The 22,517-nt window shown below is 31.5% G+C and overlaps 2 protein-coding genes and 1 pseudogene across 2 annotated transcripts; all 3 read left to right on the top strand.

Moving 5' to 3' along the window:
- Positions 1 to 233: 233 nt before the first annotated feature.
- Positions 234 to 11,361, top strand: LOC128189205 (uncharacterized). The gene is made up of 11 exons (XM_052860714.1): positions 234 to 1,002; positions 4,722 to 4,889; positions 5,148 to 5,315; positions 5,449 to 5,555; positions 5,728 to 5,909; positions 6,861 to 7,014; positions 7,743 to 7,799; positions 8,363 to 9,083; positions 9,239 to 10,033; positions 10,162 to 10,253; positions 10,338 to 11,361. The coding sequence occupies exons 1-11, from the start codon at positions 803 to 805 to the stop codon at positions 10,451 to 10,453; spliced, it is 2,760 nt and encodes a 919-aa protein (XP_052716674.1). The 5' UTR covers positions 234 to 802; the 3' UTR covers positions 10,454 to 11,361.
- Positions 11,362 to 13,914: 2,553 nt separating this feature from the next.
- Positions 13,915 to 18,135, top strand: LOC128186655 (uncharacterized). Its single transcript, XM_052856494.1, has 7 exons — positions 13,915 to 14,197; positions 14,661 to 14,864; positions 16,011 to 16,136; positions 16,489 to 16,572; positions 16,729 to 16,854; positions 17,628 to 17,649; positions 17,737 to 18,135. The coding sequence occupies exons 1-7, from the start codon at positions 13,915 to 13,917 to the stop codon at positions 17,840 to 17,842; spliced, it is 951 nt and encodes a 316-aa protein (XP_052712454.1). The 3' UTR covers positions 17,843 to 18,135.
- A 2,553-nt stretch (positions 18,136 to 20,688) lies between these two features.
- LOC128187599 (uncharacterized) lies at positions 20,689 to 22,274 on the top strand (annotated as a pseudogene).
- Positions 22,275 to 22,517: the final 243 nt, after the last annotated feature.

Genomic DNA, 22,517 nt, shown 5'->3' with positions numbered 1-22,517 from the left:
AACAATCAAAATAGAATCATAAAGTAGGTATTTGTTATTTTTGTAATTTTGTTACAAAATGAAGAAAATACTTCAAAATATATAACAAATTTTATTTTGTTGAACTTTTAAAGTTGTGGTTTTTTTTAAGGTTTGTGGGGGTTTTTCCTGATAGAAAGATAGGTTTTTGAGTTTTGGGTGGACGCTAAACAAAGAAAAAACTTGCAATGGCCTTAGTTTGTTCATGCCAGAACAAATCCTTCAGAAGACTGGCAACCGACCTCTTATACGAAAACCTTATAACATTTTATCGACATATATGAATGTAATGTAAAAATCTTTATTGGTTTTCACACATTTGTACAAGCGCGCACCACTACATTTAGACACGCTGGGTCGTTAAGCTAGGTTCCCCCTCCCAAGACATATGTTCAGTACTATTATAATATAATTCATTGAAACTGTTTTAATTCTAAACATTTGTTGGAGACACTTGTTTTTAGTTGGTCGCACATCTCCCGTTCGTTTACTGTGTATATTTTGAAGCTGATCATTTATTTTTAAACTTTTCTTATTCGTAAAACCGAATTTCAGCCAGTGTTTCGTAAAATACATATAATCCATTGAAACTGGAGACCCCCATATGTAGTCCTGTCTCATTATCGTAATTAGCATTAATATCGACAGAATGACTCCACTAGTCTGAGTCTGTGCATCAATCAAACAGCCATTTCAACTGGTATTTCAACATCCTATGTAATTGTTGCTAAAATTGAACGCGTTGTTAAAATTTCGAGGCACGGAGCTTTGGAAACCAACTGTAATGTCTTTAGAGCAGACGTCAGAGACCTTCAGAAATGCCGGCTACTACCCGTGTGAGATCGGGGGTTTACCTTGTGAAAAGGAGGAAACGACCAAGAGACACAGTTCCACGTGGTCACACCTGTGGGGGGATTTTGTGTCCTCCACCACCCTCCATGGGATCAGATTTATCTTCTACCAGGATACGTACATCATAAGGAGGCAAGTATTTTAGACAAAAATTGTAAAGATAACATGCTATATATTCTTGTCTTCATTGTTATTTCAAATTCAGTTTTGATCCGTGTCTTATTCATGTTGAACGTTAAAGACTAATAACTTTTGATACTCATATTTTTGTCGTTTAAGCATTCGTTATCATATATTTACGTTTTTTACATTTGCAATGACATGTATGATATATTGGAAACTCCAAATTTTCATATAAAATAACCAATATTATAATAGTGAATTTCCACTTCTCCGTCATAAATGTTTTCATAGGGCTTGCCTATGTTTTCTAATCATTTCTCTTCTCGTGCAGACTAATTAGATATGATTTTTTAAATAGGATTTCGCAATAAATTATAATGAAATCAAATGGAAATTCAGTCGACGGGGAATTCCCGTTCATCAATTTTATCAGCAACAGATGCCTTGTTGGTTTTTTTTTATAAAGAGATGATCGCGTGTTATCCTGGTGTTAGTGAGGAACTTGTTGATCTTAAAATCGCTTAGTAATCTGATCACAGGGACGAGAATTTGGGTTAAAGCGGGCATAACCCAGGCGCAGGCTCCACATAAAACAGTAGTAAAGATAACTAGGTAGAAGTCGTTAATTTGGGAGTAAGACGGTAATATCGGGGTGATTCAGAAAATATATGTTGTATAGACTGATGACATTACAATACTAATGCACAGTAGTCGTTCCATTTTTATCTCTTGGACACACTGACATTAATACAATGCTTACTCCCTGACACTAATACAATGCTTACAATACAATCAATTCTTGCAATTCTAGCACCAGTAATGATTATTATAGCATCTTTCTGACTTTAAAAGTATGCTTTTAAGATCAAACCGATATAATTTATCTAAGCTTGGTTTCAAGAAAAATAAGTTGCCATTAGGTTGATGAATATAGATGTTAGTGTTACATAAACAAATCAAACATCATGATCAGCGAGGAAGATAGAAGCCACTCAGTCGAATTATTGCACGCATCAGATTCTAGCTCAAATCATAGCGAATCATCCTTTTTATTGAGGGCACGTAATGGCAATTTATTTCAGGAACATAAAAGCTTAAACTCAAATAATGTCAAGTTGTGCCAATAACATAATGACACCATTGTATGGTCATCTTAGTTAAAATACAACGATTGCCTCTAGTAGCAATTAGTTTCTGCGACAAAACAATGGTAATGATGGTGGTACCCCATTACAATGCTTATCTACGCTTAAGTATTGAATTTTACTCTCTACAGAGCGGTACATGTCATATGAACTCGTTTTTTTACATGAATATATTTTAGCAATTTGCTTTAGTTTATTCATGTGATAGATTAATATATAAAATTTGTGACAAATATACTTAAATTTTATAAGAATACATAATACAGTCATGTAGCTAGTAGTGGTTGACAATTAAATAGTTACCATATTTAAATTCTAACAAAATTTGTTTTACCCCCTTTTGTTTGCTGAACATGTAGCCTGCATGTATGCATAAAATTCCAAGAATGTCTAAACGATACCCAGATAGATCCCTCTTACCAGCTTTAATAAGCGTTGTTCAAGGCTTGTTATGTCCATTATTTCACTTTGAACGTATTGGTGATAGTGCTATTTGTAATCTGTCATAATTTCCCTTACATATCACAACTTTCATATATGTGTTATAAAATTAATCCATATATAGGCATCTTACATTTGAATAATAAGTCAAGTGATATCGATATCCTCAAATGTCGATGATTTGATAAGCATCCTTTCCCGATAATTTGTAATGATATTCTCTGCTGACGAGGATGCATTGATTTCGATTATCTTTATAGTGATCATATTGAAGTATGCAGACAATGCCAGACATTGAGCTGATTACAAATTGTAAAATTAAGTTTGTGGTTTATTAAGGACCCTATTCACTTCTGCAATGGTGTTTTCATGAAAATTTTATATGAGTTAGAATGTTCTGTTCTTTCTTTGGTAAAAAATGTGGAAACTACTGGCATAATTCTGTTCTTCACTATATGATATCTCGCGCAAGCGCGGGAATTAACACTTTCCACATTAGTGACACAATGCTTAAATGTTGAACCATATTTGTACTGTGTCCGAATTTTTTCTAAATTGTTTCTCTTTAAAATTGAAATTTTAAAAAAACCGAATTGTATAGCTGGATATTTAGCCTAGGGATGAAAAATCTAAGCAGAATTTGATGGTGTATACATGTACATGGTCTGAATTAATTTTGTTGCGGCGAGTGGAAGATGATAACAATGATTTTTTAAAAACCAAAGAGTGGGTATTTAAGACGTCATATCTCTACATCTTATACCACAACTTTCACTACAATTTTTATCCACGTCCCAAATGTGAATTTCAGTTGTTATGTCCAAGTATCTGCCCGATGGTACTTAACTCGCCCTATACTGCCATGGTGTAAATTAGTCAAACCGCGTTCCTGGGCACCTCGTTGTGTCAATATTTTATTACGATCAAAACTAAATTAGCATCAATTTGTTCCATTTTATTTTTTAACCTTTTTATTACCAAAAGATGTTCCATTCAAGGTATGAATATCTGCCCCCGAGGCATGATGCCTTCGCGATGACGTTAATAAGTGGTTACCCCGTTCTGGAAAGTTCTAGTCCTTAATTTCTATAGGTTGCGCTTCGCTACCTTCTATCTGTCAAACCTAAAATGACACATTCCAGAAACGAATTGCCTTATTTTATTTATTCAACATTTGTCAAATCTTAGCATCTATGTATAATCCAAGTAAGTTCCTAATAAATTTATTCACTGTGTACGTAATCACATAATATTATTTCATTGCAAAGTGTGTCTACCAACTTACTCCCATTTTTGCTATTTCGAGCTGGTTTATCAAAAATGAAAGTAGGTTTTTATTTAAGGTCAAGATCTGGTAAATGAAAGGTGCCTACAGGTTTATAAAATTTAAAGTAGAAATTCTTTCCATGATGCTTCATAACAATAGCTTTGTTTGATAGGGTGTACCGGGGCTAAAATATTTGGTAAACACTATGTTTTACACTGTCATTTTAAATAAAATATGAAGGAAATAAGGAACAAGTTTCGGAGTTTTGTCCATTTTTACTAATAAAATATATCTAGAATGTCTACAGTTTCTCAAAAACGGCATCAAATGAGCTAGTGACTTCCTCTTTAAAATGATGTCAAATTGAATATAGGTATAGGGATTACTTTTTCCATGATTTAACATAAAATGTCAAGAAAATGTTAAATTTTCTACAAAATTTCTTTAGAGCCGTGAAGTATGAGAAAAACGATTTTTCAAATCAATTATGACGTCATAATTGGTTCTATCACTAAAGAGACACTTTGGAATCATTTTAAAACTAGATTTTGACCTTAATTTTACAACAATTACTTATCAGACAAAATTCAACTATAGCTTACGGACATCATACAATACAATGTACGTGTTGAAATACCAAAGGTGTAAGCAGTTACGCTGGTGCAGGCGGTTTTAAGTTTATTGGCAAAAAGTCTTAATTTACAACTACTGATGTTGTTATGTTCTTTCTTTGTTATATGTAAGGTGTTTTGGACACCTTTGTTCTGTTCTTTCTTTGTTTTTGTTTTTTTTTGGACACTGATGACGTTGTTCTGTTCTATCTTTGTTCGGTTGTTTTTGACTCTACTAATGTTGCTCTGTTCCTTCTTTGGTAGGTTGTTTTGGACACTGCTGATGTTGTTTTGTTCCACAGTGATGTCCTATCAGATTATCGACAGGATCATTTACTTCCAGAGCAACCCTGTCAACGTCAATGTCAAAATCAACTACAACCAATCACTGGAATTTCCTGCCGTCACAATCTGTAACCAGAACGCTTTTAAGTAAGAACTGTATCATACATTGCGTTGCCGATCTCAGTTTCTCTTTATACATTTTGATCAAACCTTTTTGTCGTCAAAAGTCCATTATAATGCGGATGGAGTTTAATATACATGATTTCAAGTGTACGTCTTTAAGCTAAATCGTTTTATTTTCTGCACTTGAAGTTCATAACTTATATTAATTTACATGTGGTGAGCGTTAACTGCACATAAAATTCGGAATGTAGTTTAGTTTTAAACTTGTCTCATCATTTGTAGAGCTACAGCTTCGTCCACCAGAAACTGGTACCGTATGATAGAGACAATGTACAATGGGAGTTCTAAATCCCTGTCGCTGGCTGATCTTGAAAAGTTTCAGGCATCTGGCCTGTCATTTAACCAGATTTTCCAACAGGCCTCGCACAGAAAAGAGGATCTTATTGTAAGGTACATGTGCATGTAACTCAGATTCATCATTTAAAAACAATAATTTTTAATTTGCTACAAAATTGTAATGGGCAAAATTTGTTAAAACTTTTTATTTCTGTTACTTTACCGATTTGTCAATTCAATTTTGTAGCTGTCATTGGTCAGGACTACCCTGTGGTCCAGGGAACTTCACAGAACATCTAACGGATTATGGTTATTGCTACAGATTCGCGGCCCCTGAAAACGCTAGATCAACAGGTTTACTACTAGCTTCATACTTTTACCATATTTGAGTTTTTCTCTGTAAAAAGGGATAAGCTAACATCAGCAAGCGATAATTTGAAATTGTGTTTTTAAAATGTTTTAAATGATTTAAAACTATCCAGACCTCATGGTGTGTTCGTGTTGGTCATTTGTGTCATCTTTACAGGTTCAGACAATGGTTTAAACCTTCTGCTGAATGTAGAACAGTACGAATATATGCCGGGACCTAATGATGCGGCGGGGGTTAAAGTCCTGACCCATGTCAAGGACGACCACCCACGTGTCCGGGAACTTGGGATCGCCGTACCTACGGGGACCCAGGCCTTCATAGGGCTCCAAGTCGTCATGGTCAGTGACATTACCAATAACGTCATGATTACATTGTAAATTAATGACAGTTGTTGTTAACGGTTTGAAAAAACACCCTAGCGTGTTATTTTTTAATTGTGAACCAAAAAAATGATTTTAAAGGGTTTCCGACCCTTAGCCTCAAAGTATTTTTTTTTGGTCATCATAAAAATGTTATTTGTCCTTCAAACTTTATAAAGTATAAAAATAAAAAAGAATATATTGGCGGTATCCATTATTGCAAGAGATCAACTTTTAAAAAAGAAGTGTTGTACCGGTGCATCGGTGGCTCGTGCCCATTTGCCTATATCTAGTAGCTACATGTAGATCTCCGTGCATCCATTGAGCCAAGTATTTTGTTGAAAAACTGATCGTAATACTAACACAAGAAAAAAAATTAAAGTTGTCTATATAAAAGGCAGATTTATGGTACATGTACGAATAAAAAAAAATCCGGTTAATTTGGAGTTAAAGAACATGGCTAATTAAGGATTGGAGATTGTTGGACAGTTTGTTCTAGTAGAGAACAAATACATGCAGATACAGAGCAGATACAGATATTGAGAGAACAAGACCTGGGTAGGTCAAAAAGCGAAATGCAATTTTAAATGAAGCTAGCCTGTCATTGACTCATAAAAATCAACAAACTATGTCAGACCACAAGCTGTTTCTACGTAATCATCGTATATTTCATTTGTGACCAACGTCTATGTCAAGATTTAAACTTGTACTGGTAGTTACATTATTATACTTATGCTTATACATTATAAGTTTTGTTAAAATTGTCCACATTATGAAAATAACTGGGCAGGAAATGAAGGTACATTGAATTGCTGTATTCTTGACACTTAACTTTTCACTCAGAATTTTTTTTGCAACGTTCATTTAAGAGCAAACTTACTAAAGTAATTAAATCAAACATATGCCTTCTTGCTATGCTCTTCATTGCAGATTCATAATCTGAAGAAGCCACACGGACAATGCCAGTATAAATCCCTGAAATATTTTCCTCGCTACTCGTACGACTCCTGTCTTGCGGAATGCTACACTAACATGGCCGCCAGGAGATGTGGTTGCCGGGACTTCTACATGCCAAGTTTCAACGGTATCTGATGATCACTATTGAGACTTTTCATTAGCACTTTTTATCATTAAGGCAAAAGAAGGAAGCTTTGAAGCTATGTGCTTTTTAAAAATATTAATTGCTAGTATCTGATTGCAAAATTAAGGAAGTGCAATCTCGTAATAACTACGTATTAGCTAGAATTGATCTAGTCATTAGTTAGTAGTGATTTAGTTACATGCACATGTAGAAATATAATCTATTTTCTTTCTGATAGTATAATGTCTTACATGATAATGCGTTGGGTCAATAAAGTCGAATCACTGCATATATAATCTTGATGTCGTAACAACGACAGTTAAACACCCGATCTGTATTTTGATTTGAAACAATAGTTTTCTATTAAATTTATCTGGCAGTATTTTACTAATATTATTATTGATTAATAAAGAAAATAAACCGTCTCTTCGATAATCTTTGTTTATATGAACAGTAAAAGTAAAAAACGGAAGTAAGGCAACCAATACTTGTATCTAACAAAAAAGCGTCCAAGTTCCATTGTTATCTTAGAAAGTAATGTATAAAAAATTAAGAATATAATGATGCTGACTACGGCTGAATACGACTTTATATTTTTTAAAACATTTTGTTTCATAGTGTCTTTTGTAGCCAAAATACGTGCATTATTCAACTTTTTGATTACGTACCTATTATACTTCGTATGTAATTCATGCAGTTTTCTAGTTTTTAATGTATTTTACTCTTTTAAGGCTATCCACCCCCATGTAACTTTATGCAGTACTTCGGATGTTTGAAACCTTTTTACGGTAAGATATCAAAATTGTATAATTGCACCAAAACAGTGTTTCAATAATGTTGTCTTTAAACTGACCAGAGACTTAAGTCATTTACAATGAAGCGCATTGAAGTGGTAAAACTTTATGTTTGAATGGAATGTTTTAAACTTTGTATCGAATGTCAATTGCTACATAAGTCACACCCATTTCTTTTGAAACGAGGAAAATAGTATTCGTCACAATATAAACACAAATAAATTTGTTACTAAAAATATTCTTGACTCTTTATTTTGAACAATATCACTGTTTCTGAACATATATTTGGAAAGAAAAAAAGTGTGTTTATGTGTGTTTTTGTGTATAATGCACGTGTGTGAAATTCCTACTTGTGCTGTTTAGAGGAGTGGCGGTTCCGAAAGCATTGTGACGAATACTGTTTTTCTCGTTTCAAAAGAAATGGGCGTGTCTTATGTAACAATTGACGTTCGATACAAAGTTTAGAACATTCCATTCGAATGACAAGTTTTACCACTTCAATGCGCTTCATTGTAAAGCTATTGAGGATAATGGATTAAAGTTGTATGTTGCTACAGATGATCTCTCGTCTTGGACGGAGACTTGTGACTGTCCAACTGCATGTGAATACACCGTGTACGATCCAGTGTTGTCCTACGCAACCACGTCAGATTATGCGGGACAGCGGCTCATGGACAATACAAATATAACAGCTCTCAACGCAAAGCTCAAACAAGCTCGGGAAACTACGCACCGCATGGAAGAACGAAAACTGAAGTCATTTGAAGAAAAGGTTCAAAAGATGGAACAAGCATTGAGAGATGTTAAGCAGTTGATGGACGAGACTATAAAGGAGGGTATCACAAATCAAATTGAGAATGTAACATTCCATTACAAAAATATCATGAGGGTTACTCAAAAGAGAATCTTGCTTCTTAAATATCAGATTTACAACGTGCAGAAGAACTTCATGAGGGGTCGTGATGCCATGGAGGAAAGAACACTATCACACTTGTGTAACAGCTTCCACGAGTTTGTTTTCGCCTTCGAAACAAATCTTCGGAACATTGTTGGCGAGAACGAGACAGACATTAAAAGAGTGTTTTATATCAATACGCTGAATATGATAGACGTTAGAACAGAGAACGCCAAACGGTCCCTGGCTAACTTCACCGTCCTTTACAATGCTTACGTCACAGGGACGCCAATATTTAAATATAAATTTCTGAATTTTGCTCGGAAACATAATACCTTCATAGTACCAAGACCATTAATGAATGATTCAACGTATCACAACTCGTGAGTAAACATCTATATACAAGGAATGTGCTATGAAATGTGGCAAACTGTCACTACTAGTATCATTTCGATTTAAGCACAAGTAATGAAGTACTGTTTGACAGTTTGTATTTGAGTATTTTTTAGACTTTGAAATTTGATTTCGACTTTTTCAGATATGCAAGAAGATACAGTGGAAAATTAGGCCAAGACATTGTGGATATAATGTATTCTTTATCACAATACAGGGAACTAGCCAATGAAGTATTCACCAATGGAACATTGTACATCACAAAAATGAACCAATATAGTGAGGGTTTTATTGACAATTGTGAAAAGTTTTACCACACAAAAAGCACCCTGTACTACGAAACAATAAACAGACCAGAACGGATTCTCCAAAAAAGACTCGAGGATATCCAGAAGCGGAAAGCAGATCTAATAAGGATAAAATCTAGTATGTTGAATACTTTGGAGAGCCTTGAGAACACGTCCACAGCTGTGTTAAATGGTTCCATTGTAAGAATTGAAACCATTACAAGAAAGACGTACGAGTATTTTAGGTTAGGGAATCGTACAAAACTTTCAGTTAGTTACCTATTTCACTCCGAAAACTTCATCACAGACCTTAGTCAAATCCGTCAATTTCTACAGGAGATTGCAACACGTGGTGCCTTTTTGTTTGATACTTGGATGACAATGGCTGTCACGGCCAAACATATTTGGGGAGACGTTATAAACGATCGGGATTTACTGGAGTATTACGTCTACAAAAACTACACGGACTTTCTCAGGAATGCTACACAGGTGAAAGATGAAATTGACATTGATTTCCGGCAGGTGCGCTCCGAAAATGACATGCGGTTTGTTGTCGGAAATACGGATGCTTTATTTCTAGATGCTGTGAGCGAGGTGCAAATAGAATTGATGGAATTCAATAAAAGTACAACATTTGATGAGAAAGTATTAAAGTATGATATCAATTCTGAATGAATTCATTAAACTAGATTTATTGACCTCATGTTTTCAAATGATATCGATAGAATACAGCCAGCTATAAATGGTTACAATCAAGTTATTAAATCTCTCTTTTTTATAGAAACAACTTTCTTGAGGTAAATATATTTTACCGACAGCTTAGCTATGAAGAAATTACTCAACACGAGGCCTACGATATATTTGCTCTTCTTTGTAAGTATAATTTAAACTGTTCTGTTGGATAGAAATTGTCGAATTACATATAAATGCAATTTAGTTTACCTTTTTTATTTCTAGGCGATATTGGTGGATCTTTGGGACTTTTTATTGGAGCAAGCGTAATGACTTTATTTGAGATCTTTGATCTGCTAGGGACATATGTGGCAGACAGAAAATTTAAAAGAAAAAGCTAATGCATGCTCTCAGTCTCTCTCTCTCTCTCTCTCTCTCTCTCTCTCTCTCTCTCTCTTTCCGTTTTGGTTTGAGGAAATATGACGTAAGTGGTCAAACTAAAACATGATATTGTGCGACTACGTTTAGTTATATTCTCCTCACGCAAAATATTCAAACTGTGACTGAATTGAGATGATCATAAGATCTCAAAGCCTTGTTAAAGACTTCCTACTTAGGGTATCCATTATTGAGATTACTACGAAAGCTCGGGAGGCTCATTTGAAATTCGAAATAAAAAAAATGAAATTCAAAATATGAGGTTTATTATTTAATATTATATCATGCCATTGACCTCTTTCTACACAATCGGTTCAAATACATTCTTGTTTAATACGTTTCAGGAAGAGAATATATACAGTGCGAGTAAAATCACTTTTTCGTGGAACATGCAATTTACACACCAATTAAATTATTCATTTTGTGTGAAAACTTTCATCAAACTAATTTAATAATTTATTTAGAAAAATATAAAATTGTTTTCTCACATTTTAGAACAGTTTGGTGTCATTAAGATACAGGTCATCATATCCATGATTTGATTTATTAATCTGGAAATCGAATTCCGTATGAGCCCTCCGGGGTGTTGTAGATTAAGGAGTGTCCATCTAAGACCCAACATGAATATGAGGTATGAAATCCACTGTGTTTCAATTTTTTGTAATTGCATTTCTTTAAACCTGACATTAGCTGAATTGCTGGAAAAATAAAATACAAATTTACCAACATTCATTGAATTTCATGGAGAAATGGCTGGAAAAATAATGGTAATGTGTTTGAAATAGAGGATAAGGAAAGGGAAATGACAAAGAAATCGTTTAGAAACTGGCGCCTTTTAGTCAAGAAGGCAATTGTTCATAGCCATCGCAAGTCATCTTGATTATTTTTACACATCAGTAAATGACAACTAGAAATGCCAGTATTTTTTATACAATAAACTGCTTCATTTTGTACAGTGCAATCTTTTAATAAAATCTATTGCTTTATATTTTGTTTCATTATTTCATCAACAATTTTATAAGTCTGCTAGTAATTGAATTTTATTTAAGAAAATATCTGACTCAACTCAAAGCATCACAAAGAGCCTACTGAAGCATTGTCAGTACCACTACTACTAGTAGAGCGTTTGTTAGTTAATTGAAAAATCATATATTTGAAAAACCTAATTAAATTTGATACAGTCATAACCAATGAGTTCTACAATATTTTGCTAGTTTATGACTATCGTACTAGATTTTTGTAAAAGTGCAAGTATTCAACATACCTCTATATTCTGTTTTATGTAGTTACGTATTTATAGAACGAAAAATAAATATATTTTCTTTGTTTCGCTTGAGTGAAAAACACACCAAACGGTTAGTTATTTATGAAAAGGGTTGAATCTTAATTCTAAAACCTATGGAAACATTAGAATTTTAAAACGGTAACTAAATTTATCAAATTCGTTTATTTTTCAATTAAAATAAAAAAAAAGATTATAATGAAAAAACTGAAAATATATGTAATCACCCATTCATATGATAATGCAAAATACTTAGACGACAATTCTGTATTTGCTTCAAAAGAGACTTTTTAATAATTTACATTTTAATATGTATTTGTTTTTGTTTGAGAATACGACGACTGTTAAGAGTGACATTGATTCATTTGATTTTTTGATTTTGAATACGGAAGGAAATGAGCTTTCAGAGTAATGATACGGAGTGATAGCACCGCGGAACGAAAATTATATAAAATTATTAAAACTAAATATCCTTAGTCTTATGTTTATGATAAGATTGGAATGAAATGTTGATTTTACTGATAACTTCAGATGATGATATAAAAGAAAGTTTGTTTTAGGAGACAAAATAAGATTGAATGATAACAGTTTTATGTTTATTGTTCAAAGACAGTATTTTTTAATGATTTAATAAAATATATTCCCCAATAAATGTATACATTTCAAAACCGCAAGATATATTTCTAAGGGTCCAATTAATCAACTATTCGATAACACTGTAATTAAGTCATTTTTCACTAACATTATTCTTTTTTGAAAGTAATCTATGTTTTTTGATCCGTAGTGGTTAGAAAGCTTATCAATTATAGCGTTATAAAAAGAGACTTTAATAATAAGGCTATCACCTGCCTATAATTCGGTTAACCAGTTAGTAACGAATTTATATCTATGATAATAGTAATGACTAATCAACGTTGATTACATGTACCACTTTCCCTATCTAACTACTTCAATGTCTGCTTAATCAAACATTTTTATTTTTTCACTATATTCAAGTAAGTTATCTATAATTGGGTTTAAAAAGAAAAAAAGTTGACGGTAAATAAATTAGTCATCTTGTCCGCAGTAAAAATACTTATGGATTTTGACCCCAATTTATCGTTTGGTAGAAGATTGTAAAACATTATTTAGGAAACTAAAGCACAATTGTATTCTTAATTTTGATCTTCGGCGATGCAATATACATGTACATGTAATAGCAAATTCAATGTGTGTTAATTTGGAATATTTAAAGGTGCACATCACTTGTTTTTCCTGTGTAAAAAATATTATTATAAAGACAATCCCTTTTATTGTTGATCTATTTGAATATCATTGATGTACATTCATAAGTTTGGGGTAATAACTCTTTGTCTGAAGATGAAAATGTAAAAATATTAAATGGAGTAAAGCAGTTTGCAGCATGGGATATTAAATTAAATTGTTTAAATGTATTTACATTCTTATCTTATTCAGGTTAATTCTACTTATACACATTATTACATCCTTTAAAAAAAACCAAATTTTTTTTTTCACCAACTGTACCATAATTGTTATAAATGTTAACTGTATGACATTGTATAATATAATGGAGAGGACTATCCCCGTTTTAAGAACTTGTGTCCAATCCTAAAAATCAATATGTTCAACTCAACTCGTAAATTTTTTAAAGCAAAAGTCGTGAACCATAGTTATCACAACCGCAATACCAATGAATCTTAGTTGATAAGGATGGTGTTGATATGTTCCATGACTTAACAAATTGAAAATTTTTATAAAATCGGGAATATCAAAAAATAAGGAAATTAAGGTAAGTAATCGGACATTCTTATCACAGCAAATATCGAGACTGCACAAAATGCTGTGTGTGTACGTGTTTTGTTTAATTACACATTCTTTAATTGAAGGTAAGAATTGTTTTGAGAAAAATCAAAGCTACGAGACATTTATTTTTGTTTAACATGTTTCTGTGATTTTTAAAGTATATTTTCCTTGTTTAAAAAGCAAAAAAAAAAAAAAAAACTGATGTCAAATTTAAAAAATTACAAAACTGTCTGAAAGTTATAAACACAACATTATTTCATATAACATTGTAAAGTAACATATTTATGTACAAGTTGCAATAGAGTGTTTGTTTTCTAATCAGCTTATGTTACACCTGACATGAAATGTTGGAGTACGGAGGACATCAGATTGAGAAAAGATGGATTCATTAGTTGTGCAGATCAAATCATCATTGTTAAATATCTTGATATTATACCAGTTCATGGATCAAAGAGATCTCACTGTCCCGATTTTTTGAAAATTTACCAGATAACAAAATGTACAGGATTGCGTAACACCTGTAACAGAAATGATGTAGATATTTTAGCAATTTTTGAGGAATATGTTAATAACTGCCCTGACAACCTCGAAACCATATGCATTTTCTATGATTGCATCTCAGGTAAGAAATTAAGTTCTAACTTCAATATAATTAATTGTTGGTAATCAAAGTATTTCAAATATTTAACTGAATATTTTTTTGTCTTAAGATCATAAATTTAGGATACATGTTATTTTCTTTGTTAATTTTTTTGTTTTAGGTTTTCTTTGTTAATTTTCTATAGTGATATGTGTTCATAATTTTAAGTTTTGGTACATACAATTTATATTGGAACTTAAAATTGGTAATATCATTGATATATTTTTATTCTCATTTCTCATGAAACATTCTTTAAATTAGGGCTTGAAAAAATAGCTTCATTTATATCTAATCGTATGCAAGTTTTTAAGCGGTCTTTCTGTTACAACTTCTTTTATTAAGAAAATATCAATTCTGTTTAAGATAGATATATTGGTAGTTTTTTCTTCATATTTTGCATTTCTATATTTATGACTCATTATGATAATAATGCAATTGATTGTAGGCCCGATTAGGAACTTGGTGAATAGTCAAGCTCTGACAAGACCCTCGGGAAGCTATTTTCAAGCTGTTCAGTTTTCTGGATTTTTGCAATGTTCCTTCTATGGCGATATATCACAAATAACTCTCTATAAAACGGAATCAGCAGATATTTTGGTGCGAAGTCAAAATGGATCAAGGATGTTGGATTATAAAAATATGTTTTGCTGTATGTCATTATTTTACCTGATAAATATTCTACATAAAATGTTTTTAAGTATAAAAATAATCTAAATATACAGTTTGTTTTTTTAACTCCGTCATTTCCTAATTAATATTTTGATATTTACAAATACGATTCTGTCAAAACTGCATCAATTATCTAGAACGAAAAAGTTTAAGAATAGGGTATTGGAACGTCCCCTTTCGTTGCCTTAGATTTTGATACACGGCTTATATAAATTATTATTATGGATTATAAAAATATGTTTTGCTGTATGTCATTATTTTACCTGATAAATATTCTACATAAAATGTTTTTAAGTATAAAAATAATCTAAATATACAGTTTGTTTTTTTAACTCCGTCATTTCCTAATTAATATTTTGATATTTACAAATACGATTCTGTCAAAACTGCATCAATTATCTAGAACGAAAAAGTTTAAGAATAGGGTATTGGAACGTCCCCTTTCGTTGCCTTAGATTTTGATACACGGCTTTAAAAAAAATTACCGGGAGTTTGCATTGCAAACGACATGGACGTTTCGGGATCTTGATGCTGAAAAATTATGCTAGATTTCCCCGAGTATAAAAGAGGCATGTGAAAGTAAATTTGGAATTGTTTGCCTTACTATGACGTGTCAACATTGTTTTGTTGATACGAAATTGTTTTTATTACAAAAAACATAAAAAAGAGGATTGGGGGACCTCTAACAGACATGAAATATAGGGTTATTCTCTCTTTGTTTCTGTTTGAATATCAAATTAAATACATAGTAATATTGATATTTAGGCCAAAGATGATAATATTTATTTATTTTATATGAAAAATAAAAAATATTGATTATATTGATTTTCATTATAATTCCTATTACTAAATTAAACAAATGACAGACATCCTTTACATTTATGGTTTGTTTTGATAAAACAGCCATCTACAAAATTTCAAACGTTGACATCATTGGACCCCTTCCTGTCAAACATAATTATCCCTCGGAATACCACCGAAAAGATATCTTGATCTGCGAAAGTTATCTGACTATTAAGAAAGCGACGAAGATGAAACCTTTAATATGACATGCATGTATATTGATTTGATTTCTTTTAAAAGTCATGCTATTTATTTCAACATATATTAATAAATCCATTTTCAGATAATTTTACCAATGGCGAATACAGTAATGGATTGTTTAAGTGTTGTTCAAATTTGATCAAGGTTGAAGCATTATCAATAAGTATTTACTCTGGACAAATGACGAGTATAACACTTCTAATAGAAGGTGAAGATTATCAACAATTCTCTAATACAAGTAAAGAGAGTATGAGAGAATGCTCTCTCTCTCTTTCTCTCTATCTCTCTCTCTCTCTCTCTCTCTCTCTTGTGATAATAAACTTTTTCTCTGTTAGTTTGTTGTATAAATGATAATTAAACAGAAAATTCTTAGAAGAAAAATAATTAGCAATGGTGTTTTAGCTTTATGATTATTTTCATTACGTTTGAAAGTGCTAGCACCAAATACATGCATTTGATTGTTTGTTAATAGTAAATAATTTAAGTTCATTGAGCACTGTGTATTATGTGGTAAGTTGAATTCGTTGTCAAAATATGTATTCCTCTTATTTGAATTTTAGGAGTCATACTTTATCAATGTCGAAATAGTACCCATAAGCAAGAAACGAATGTCCAAATACAAAAATTGATATCAACCTTAAATGGTATGTGTTGGTAAAATAATATTTTAATATTGTGCTTGATTTTTATTTTTTTTTTGTAAAAACAAAGATGTGCAGGAAACGCAAACATCTTAAAATACAAATGAAAGTATAAATTTTATTTGTCAGATTTCGCAATATTCTTTTTTCTTTTTTAAGATGACAAATGTGGATGGTTTTCTAAAGAGCTTCTTCCCTGGACTTCCACTCTATTTTCTTCAGCATTATCGTTGATTCTGATAGTCATCTATATCATTAAATGTTTGTCATGGAAAAAGCTGAAGGGTAATTTATAGTGGTGTTTATATTACTTTTATAAGATGCAGACAATCACAATGGTAAAATTTCGCTAATTATTTTTCAATCAAAATGAGATTACTTGTAAACGTCATGAATAATTAATTTTAGCGAACAACTTAAATAAGGACTGCTCAAGGATGAGCAAAATATGGCATTCATATGATTATGATTTAGAAACTGGAGTAACTTACAAACTCTGAAAATATTATAAAGCCATCTTTTTGAAAAATATATATATAAATATTCCATAATATATTGATACGATCAGTGTAAAAATTATTTAATGATCGTTTTAAGACCTGCGCTGACGTTCGAAATGACATAGTAAGAAGTTAAAGCAAATGTAATAAAAATTAAAGAAAATTTTATTGATAGATCGAGTATAAGAGAAAAAAGTCCTGTTTTCATCGTCTTACTAAAACAAATAATTAAGATGGCATCATAAAACAAAGTTGAAATTCAAATTGTAACTGCATGAAATGCACATAAAAAATGATTGATAATGCTGTATAAAGGTTGTTTTTACAAAACCATTTGTTTAAATGAAATCTTTTTGCTTTTTATTCACCCCAGAAAAGTTTTTAAAAAAACATATGACCAGTTCAAAAGAACACGTGTCTGAAGGAAAACAAATGAGGCCGGGAAATAAGGGGGAAGGTCGATAGATTCGATATTGCGATTGATATATTGCTGTTGCTACTAGTTTATCTTTGCTTGATTTATAAGTTTGACAATTAAGATATTTACTTGTATTACAGGAACATCCTCAAAGACAGTGAGGTAAATTATATAAGACTTGAATTAAACGATGCATGCATAACTGAAAGAGAAAGGGTTGATAACTTTTTTTAATTTTCATTTTCACAGTACAGTTCAACTTACTTCTAGTCATCAAAGATCGTCTTATATACGTAGAAATGTAACAGACAATAATTATGAGACTCCCCATCATTACACGGAGATACAGATATAACTGATTGACACGTCCAACTGAACTTGTCTTGGAGAGTTGTACAAAAAGGTGGGAATAATCGAGAAATGGAGAATTTAGAAGAATAAGTATGAAACCGTTTACTAGCAGTGTATGTATATCCTTCTCTGGTTTATACTCCGTTAATTAAATTGTTTTTTAATCATTATGTAAGTTTTATTGCATTGGTGGACAGGTTTTCTTATTTGTATATCTATGTAGTTTTTCCATTTTTCTGGTGTGTCTTGGCCTTGTTAACAACTCAGTGTTGTCTATTGTCTAATATTTGTAGCTAACTTAGTGCTTGTCTAAATACAAGTACACAAATAATATTTTTTTTATATTGTTGTCATGTAACCTACGAGTATTTTTTATTTTTTATTGCAATTTTATATCAATATCTGTTTTTATGAATGTCTGAATGAAATGTATTTGGTCATGTGTACATGTATTGTATTTATACATTTTCATTAATCAATTTTGATTTATTACATAAAAACGTAAGTATAAATGGTTTAGGCAACATTTATCCAATGAGTCTATATCTTCATGTTCACCTTATCATTGGTATACACGATTAGTTTATGTGACCAAGTTCTTGCTTATAATTAATTTGTTGAATATGCATTTTGCATTTGGAAAAAAATGCCAGTGCGGGTAAAATTAGGTAAAGTTGTCTGCTATTCACACTCGGCTACATACTTTTTAATGTGCCTTCACCAGCTTTGAACAGTCTCTTATAACTACTTGATAATGGTGAAATTTCTCATCGTTCAGTGTTTTGTAAGATCTCCACTACATGTTTTGATTACGGCAATCAACAATATTTCCTTATTTTCTATTCCACTACTCTTTACGTGCTAGTGTCCCCTTTATATGCTTGTATCTAAAGTTTATAATAACAGAAATAAATACTTTATAACGACATTAATTATTTACTACTTAAAACAAGAAAGTATTTTTTTAAATCTTTAAATTGCTTTATTCTCAGTATCATAATATATTTGGTACAAATTCATTAAATAAATACCTGCATGTCCAGTCATACTTATTATCAGTACTTTGCAATTGAAATACACTACTTCCTGATAAAAATTAATACTATGCATTTATTTTTTATTAAAAACCTAATGAAGCAGATTGAGCTTGTGTTTTCTGGAGAAAGGCAACCAAAACCCCCCACTTAGTTCGGTAAAAAAATTGTCAAATATAATAAAAATGACAAAAAAGACATATTACAGATAGGTGGTCAATTATTATTATTTTTGATAAAAAATAATTATGTTTTGTATGTTTAATACAAAACGTGACTAATAAAAATTTGTAAAAATATTCATAGGGAAACATTAAGTGCCTTATCACAAGAATTAAGGGTCTTAGAGACAATCATGTTAAGAAATAACGTATAAAACTATTCATAATCACCCCTATTACACACACAGAAAATTACTTGTTACTTGTTAAAAAACGACCTGGCATACGACAATGCCAGTATTTACACAAAAATTGATCTTACAAATCTAAAGTTTTATTCACTTCCTAGGTATTATACACTTTATATATCTCCAACTTTAATACACCGTTTTCAATATGTACAAGTATTAAGTACAAATCGAAAGGTAAATGTATGATTGAGTCGCTATGTAGATATACATTGTACCGTGTATGGTCTGTCACTCAATGATCATCATTGAGTGTCTCATCGTCGAGTACTAGAATATGAATGTGAGTATAAAAAGGTACAATGTTACCATTACAATAAATCTATATTTGAGTTATTATTCAGTGATATACTTCTGACAATTTAAAAAACTTAAATAAATGAAAATTATACATGAGCATGTTTGAACCCTCTTACTTAATAACTCTTGCTTGCTGTTGCTTATTTTTTGTGATATAACATATTATTAATTGTAAATTCAAATGTAGACAACATTTTGAAACATGCATTAGTTTATATATATATATATATATATATATATATATATATATATATATATATATATATATATATATATATATATATATATATATATTCGCACATTGTAAACATAAGTATGTATAGCATCATTGTATATATACGTGCAATGAGATTGAGGTTAATGAAGAGGATAGATAAAGAAAGGGGGATAAGTGAATGGGGTTGGGGGATGTGGATGATATCCGCTAATTCATGTTAAGAGAAATTTCCAGTTAAGTACTCAAATGATTTTAATAAACCTTATACAGGAAATAATACATGATGTAAAAATAGTGTAACGCAAAGAAATTACGGGTTTTAAAAATTTAATAAATTTTAATCTAAATTCTTAATAAGCATTGAGAAACAACGGAAAACAATGCTAATGCTAAATGTTATACAGAGTTAGATTTCAGATATAATCGAATATTAATTTTTGCTTTCATTGCTTGTCACATAACTAAAGCAGGAAAAAGATTCCATTATTAATATATGACAGTGAGGTGTGACAATAAATGGAACGGTGGAATTTTTCGTAAATAATTTTATGTGTTGGTAAAATGACGTCACAATGTACTGGCGAGAAATGGTACTCGGCGAAAACTGGTCGCACGCCAGTACTATTTATAAACAATGAGGAAATTCACAAGTAGTATGGAAATACCAAATTTAGCATGATTTTCACAAGTCAACTGGTACGTTTTGTACGAACTTAATATTATCATTTTTCAGGTAAGCAGGATGTTTTATTAATAATTATTTTAATTATGACTATCGATTTTCCTTATAAAAACAAATATTTTTTCAGTAGAATTCATAATATTTAATTTACAACTGGAATTGGAAAAAGTTATGAAAAAAATCATACCTTGCAAGACGCTGTTAAATCATGAATTGGAGAACTCCACTATGGAGTGTCGTGGACAGGAAGTGTCGTATGTAGAAAAGCAGGTCTTAGTATCAGATATTCCCTCTATTGAAATTTCTGAAAATGTTTGTCATACTGAAGAAACAGATGGCGGATGCACAATAACTCTCCCACGAAACGAGAGCGGGGACATTCTCTTTCCCATTGGAAACATATGTAATCTACGCCGGACCTGTGTATTGAAGAATTTGAAATCCTTGGCTGTTTCTAGTATTAGCGGTTGCTCTACACAGAGGTTGAAATCGACTAGTTTAAAATACACATGCATAAAAAGTAAGTCAAAATAAACTAAACGAACTATTCATCATTTTGGTTTTTTCATATACATGTAAACTCTTCATATAAATTCTTCGCTTCTGTATTATAGAGAAACATATTTTAAGCTTGGTCGAAAACCATCTCAGTTTTCCGACAACCACAAGCAGTGTCTACCTGGCAATAGACAACTTCAATGGCAACATTAACTGTGACGTAGTAGGCCCAATAAGAAACCTGTACTTATTAGAGCTGAAATGAACATTTTTAGTTGTCTTTCTCGATGCCAAACAATTATACGGTGAGGTTGCTGGGTTTTTTTAAAACAAACTAGACGGCGAAACCCGTATTTTGGTCTCTTTTTATGTTAAACACTTTATATTACTTTTCAGACAACAGCGAAAGGGACTTATACGGAGAAGATATCAGTCTGTATGTCAGCGGTAGTAATTGTACTACATGTATGTACTCTCTCAACATATCGTCATCAAGACAAGGACGAATGTTTCTACATCTGAAAGGTGATTAAAAATAAAGAGTTTAAGTACTGATATGACTTAATATTTAAAATAATTGTAAAGAAAATATCAAATGCGATCTAATATTTTTTTTATAATTTCAGGTGATAATGTCACAGTTAATTGTACACGACTTTTGTCTAGTTTAAATCCGCTCGTGACCACGGAAACAACGATGAACATGACTCTGTTCGACCAAAATGTCCTTTATATAAAAGGTATGACGTAAAATTTATTATAACTGACATTGGAGTAAAAGCGGGGAATAAACACATTACTCAGAAGACAAGGCTTTTGTGTAACTTATTTTATTGAAGTAGACGAGCTTTGAAATGATTTTATCCATATTTTTTTCAGATTCTAATTCTCAGCTGTTCATCCTGTTGGTGTCTTGTTTAGTTTTGGCCTTACTTTTAATGGCCGGAATCTACGTCATGCAAAAAAGGTTACAATTGAGCGTCTCATACTTTTTGTTATTCTTTTCACGTTCTAAATGTTGTATTTATTTTTAAGATTTTTTAATTCAAAAACGTAAAAGGCAACGCTGAATTATTTAAATATCTAATAAAGCTAGAAACCTGTTATTCATATTTTTAACAATTATGTTCATGTCTTCTAAATTGCAGAAATGACCTTAAGAAGTTGAATAATTTGGTTCAATAAAATGATACTAGAATATCAAGTGAGTTCGGCGATCACGTGACTGATGCGGCTGAGAATGCCAACATCTACTCGGAAATCTCATCTACAAGGAGAAACTTAGCCGTCTCTTAGGAACAAAGATTCATACATTGACCAAAGACATTAAAAATGACCATAACCAAACTACAAGAAAAAAATTAACGTGTTACAAGGCGTACGTAGTATTATGAACAAAAAACATTGTAAAACGTTATCTTATTACTATGAATTTATATAATTTTATCATTATATATTTACATTTTCAAATATGCTTTATAACGTCACAACAATTATCGAACGTGCTTATCGTTTGACGGTTGCAATGATGTATACGTG

Source organism: Crassostrea angulata, chromosome 6 (genome assembly GCF_025612915.1).
Source record: "Crassostrea angulata isolate pt1a10 chromosome 6, ASM2561291v2, whole genome shotgun sequence".
In the NCBI taxonomy this organism is placed as follows: Eukaryota; Metazoa; Mollusca; class Bivalvia; order Ostreida; family Ostreidae; genus Magallana; species Magallana angulata.
The sequence above is the reverse complement of the archived record's forward strand: the minus strand, read 5'-3'. Positions and strand labels throughout refer to the sequence as shown.

What these genes read in the sequence shown, in the direction of transcription:
- LOC128186655 (XM_052856494.1), top strand. Translation starts at nt 13,915, where the DNA reads ATGAAATGTTGGAGTACGGAGGACATCAGATTGAGAAAAGATGGATTC. An exon ending in TTTCTATGATTGCATCTCAG is followed by an intron (nt 14,198 to 14,660) that starts GTAAGAAATTAA and finishes AATTGATTGTAG; the next exon opens with GCCCGATTAGGAACTTGGTG. An exon ending in TATAACACTTCTAATAGAAG is followed by an intron (nt 16,137 to 16,488) that starts GTGAAGATTATC and finishes TTTGAATTTTAG; the next exon opens with GAGTCATACTTTATCAATGT.
- LOC128189205 (XM_052860714.1), top strand. Translation starts at nt 803, where the DNA reads ATGTCTTTAGAGCAGACGTCAGAGACCTTCAGAAATGCCGGCTACTAC. An exon ending in CTACATGCCAAGTTTCAACG is followed by an intron (nt 7,015 to 7,742) that starts GTATCTGATGAT and finishes TACTCTTTTAAG; the next exon opens with GCTATCCACCCCCATGTAAC. An exon ending in GATTCAACGTATCACAACTC is followed by an intron (nt 9,084 to 9,238) that starts GTGAGTAAACAT and finishes CGACTTTTTCAG; the next exon opens with ATATGCAAGAAGATACAGTG.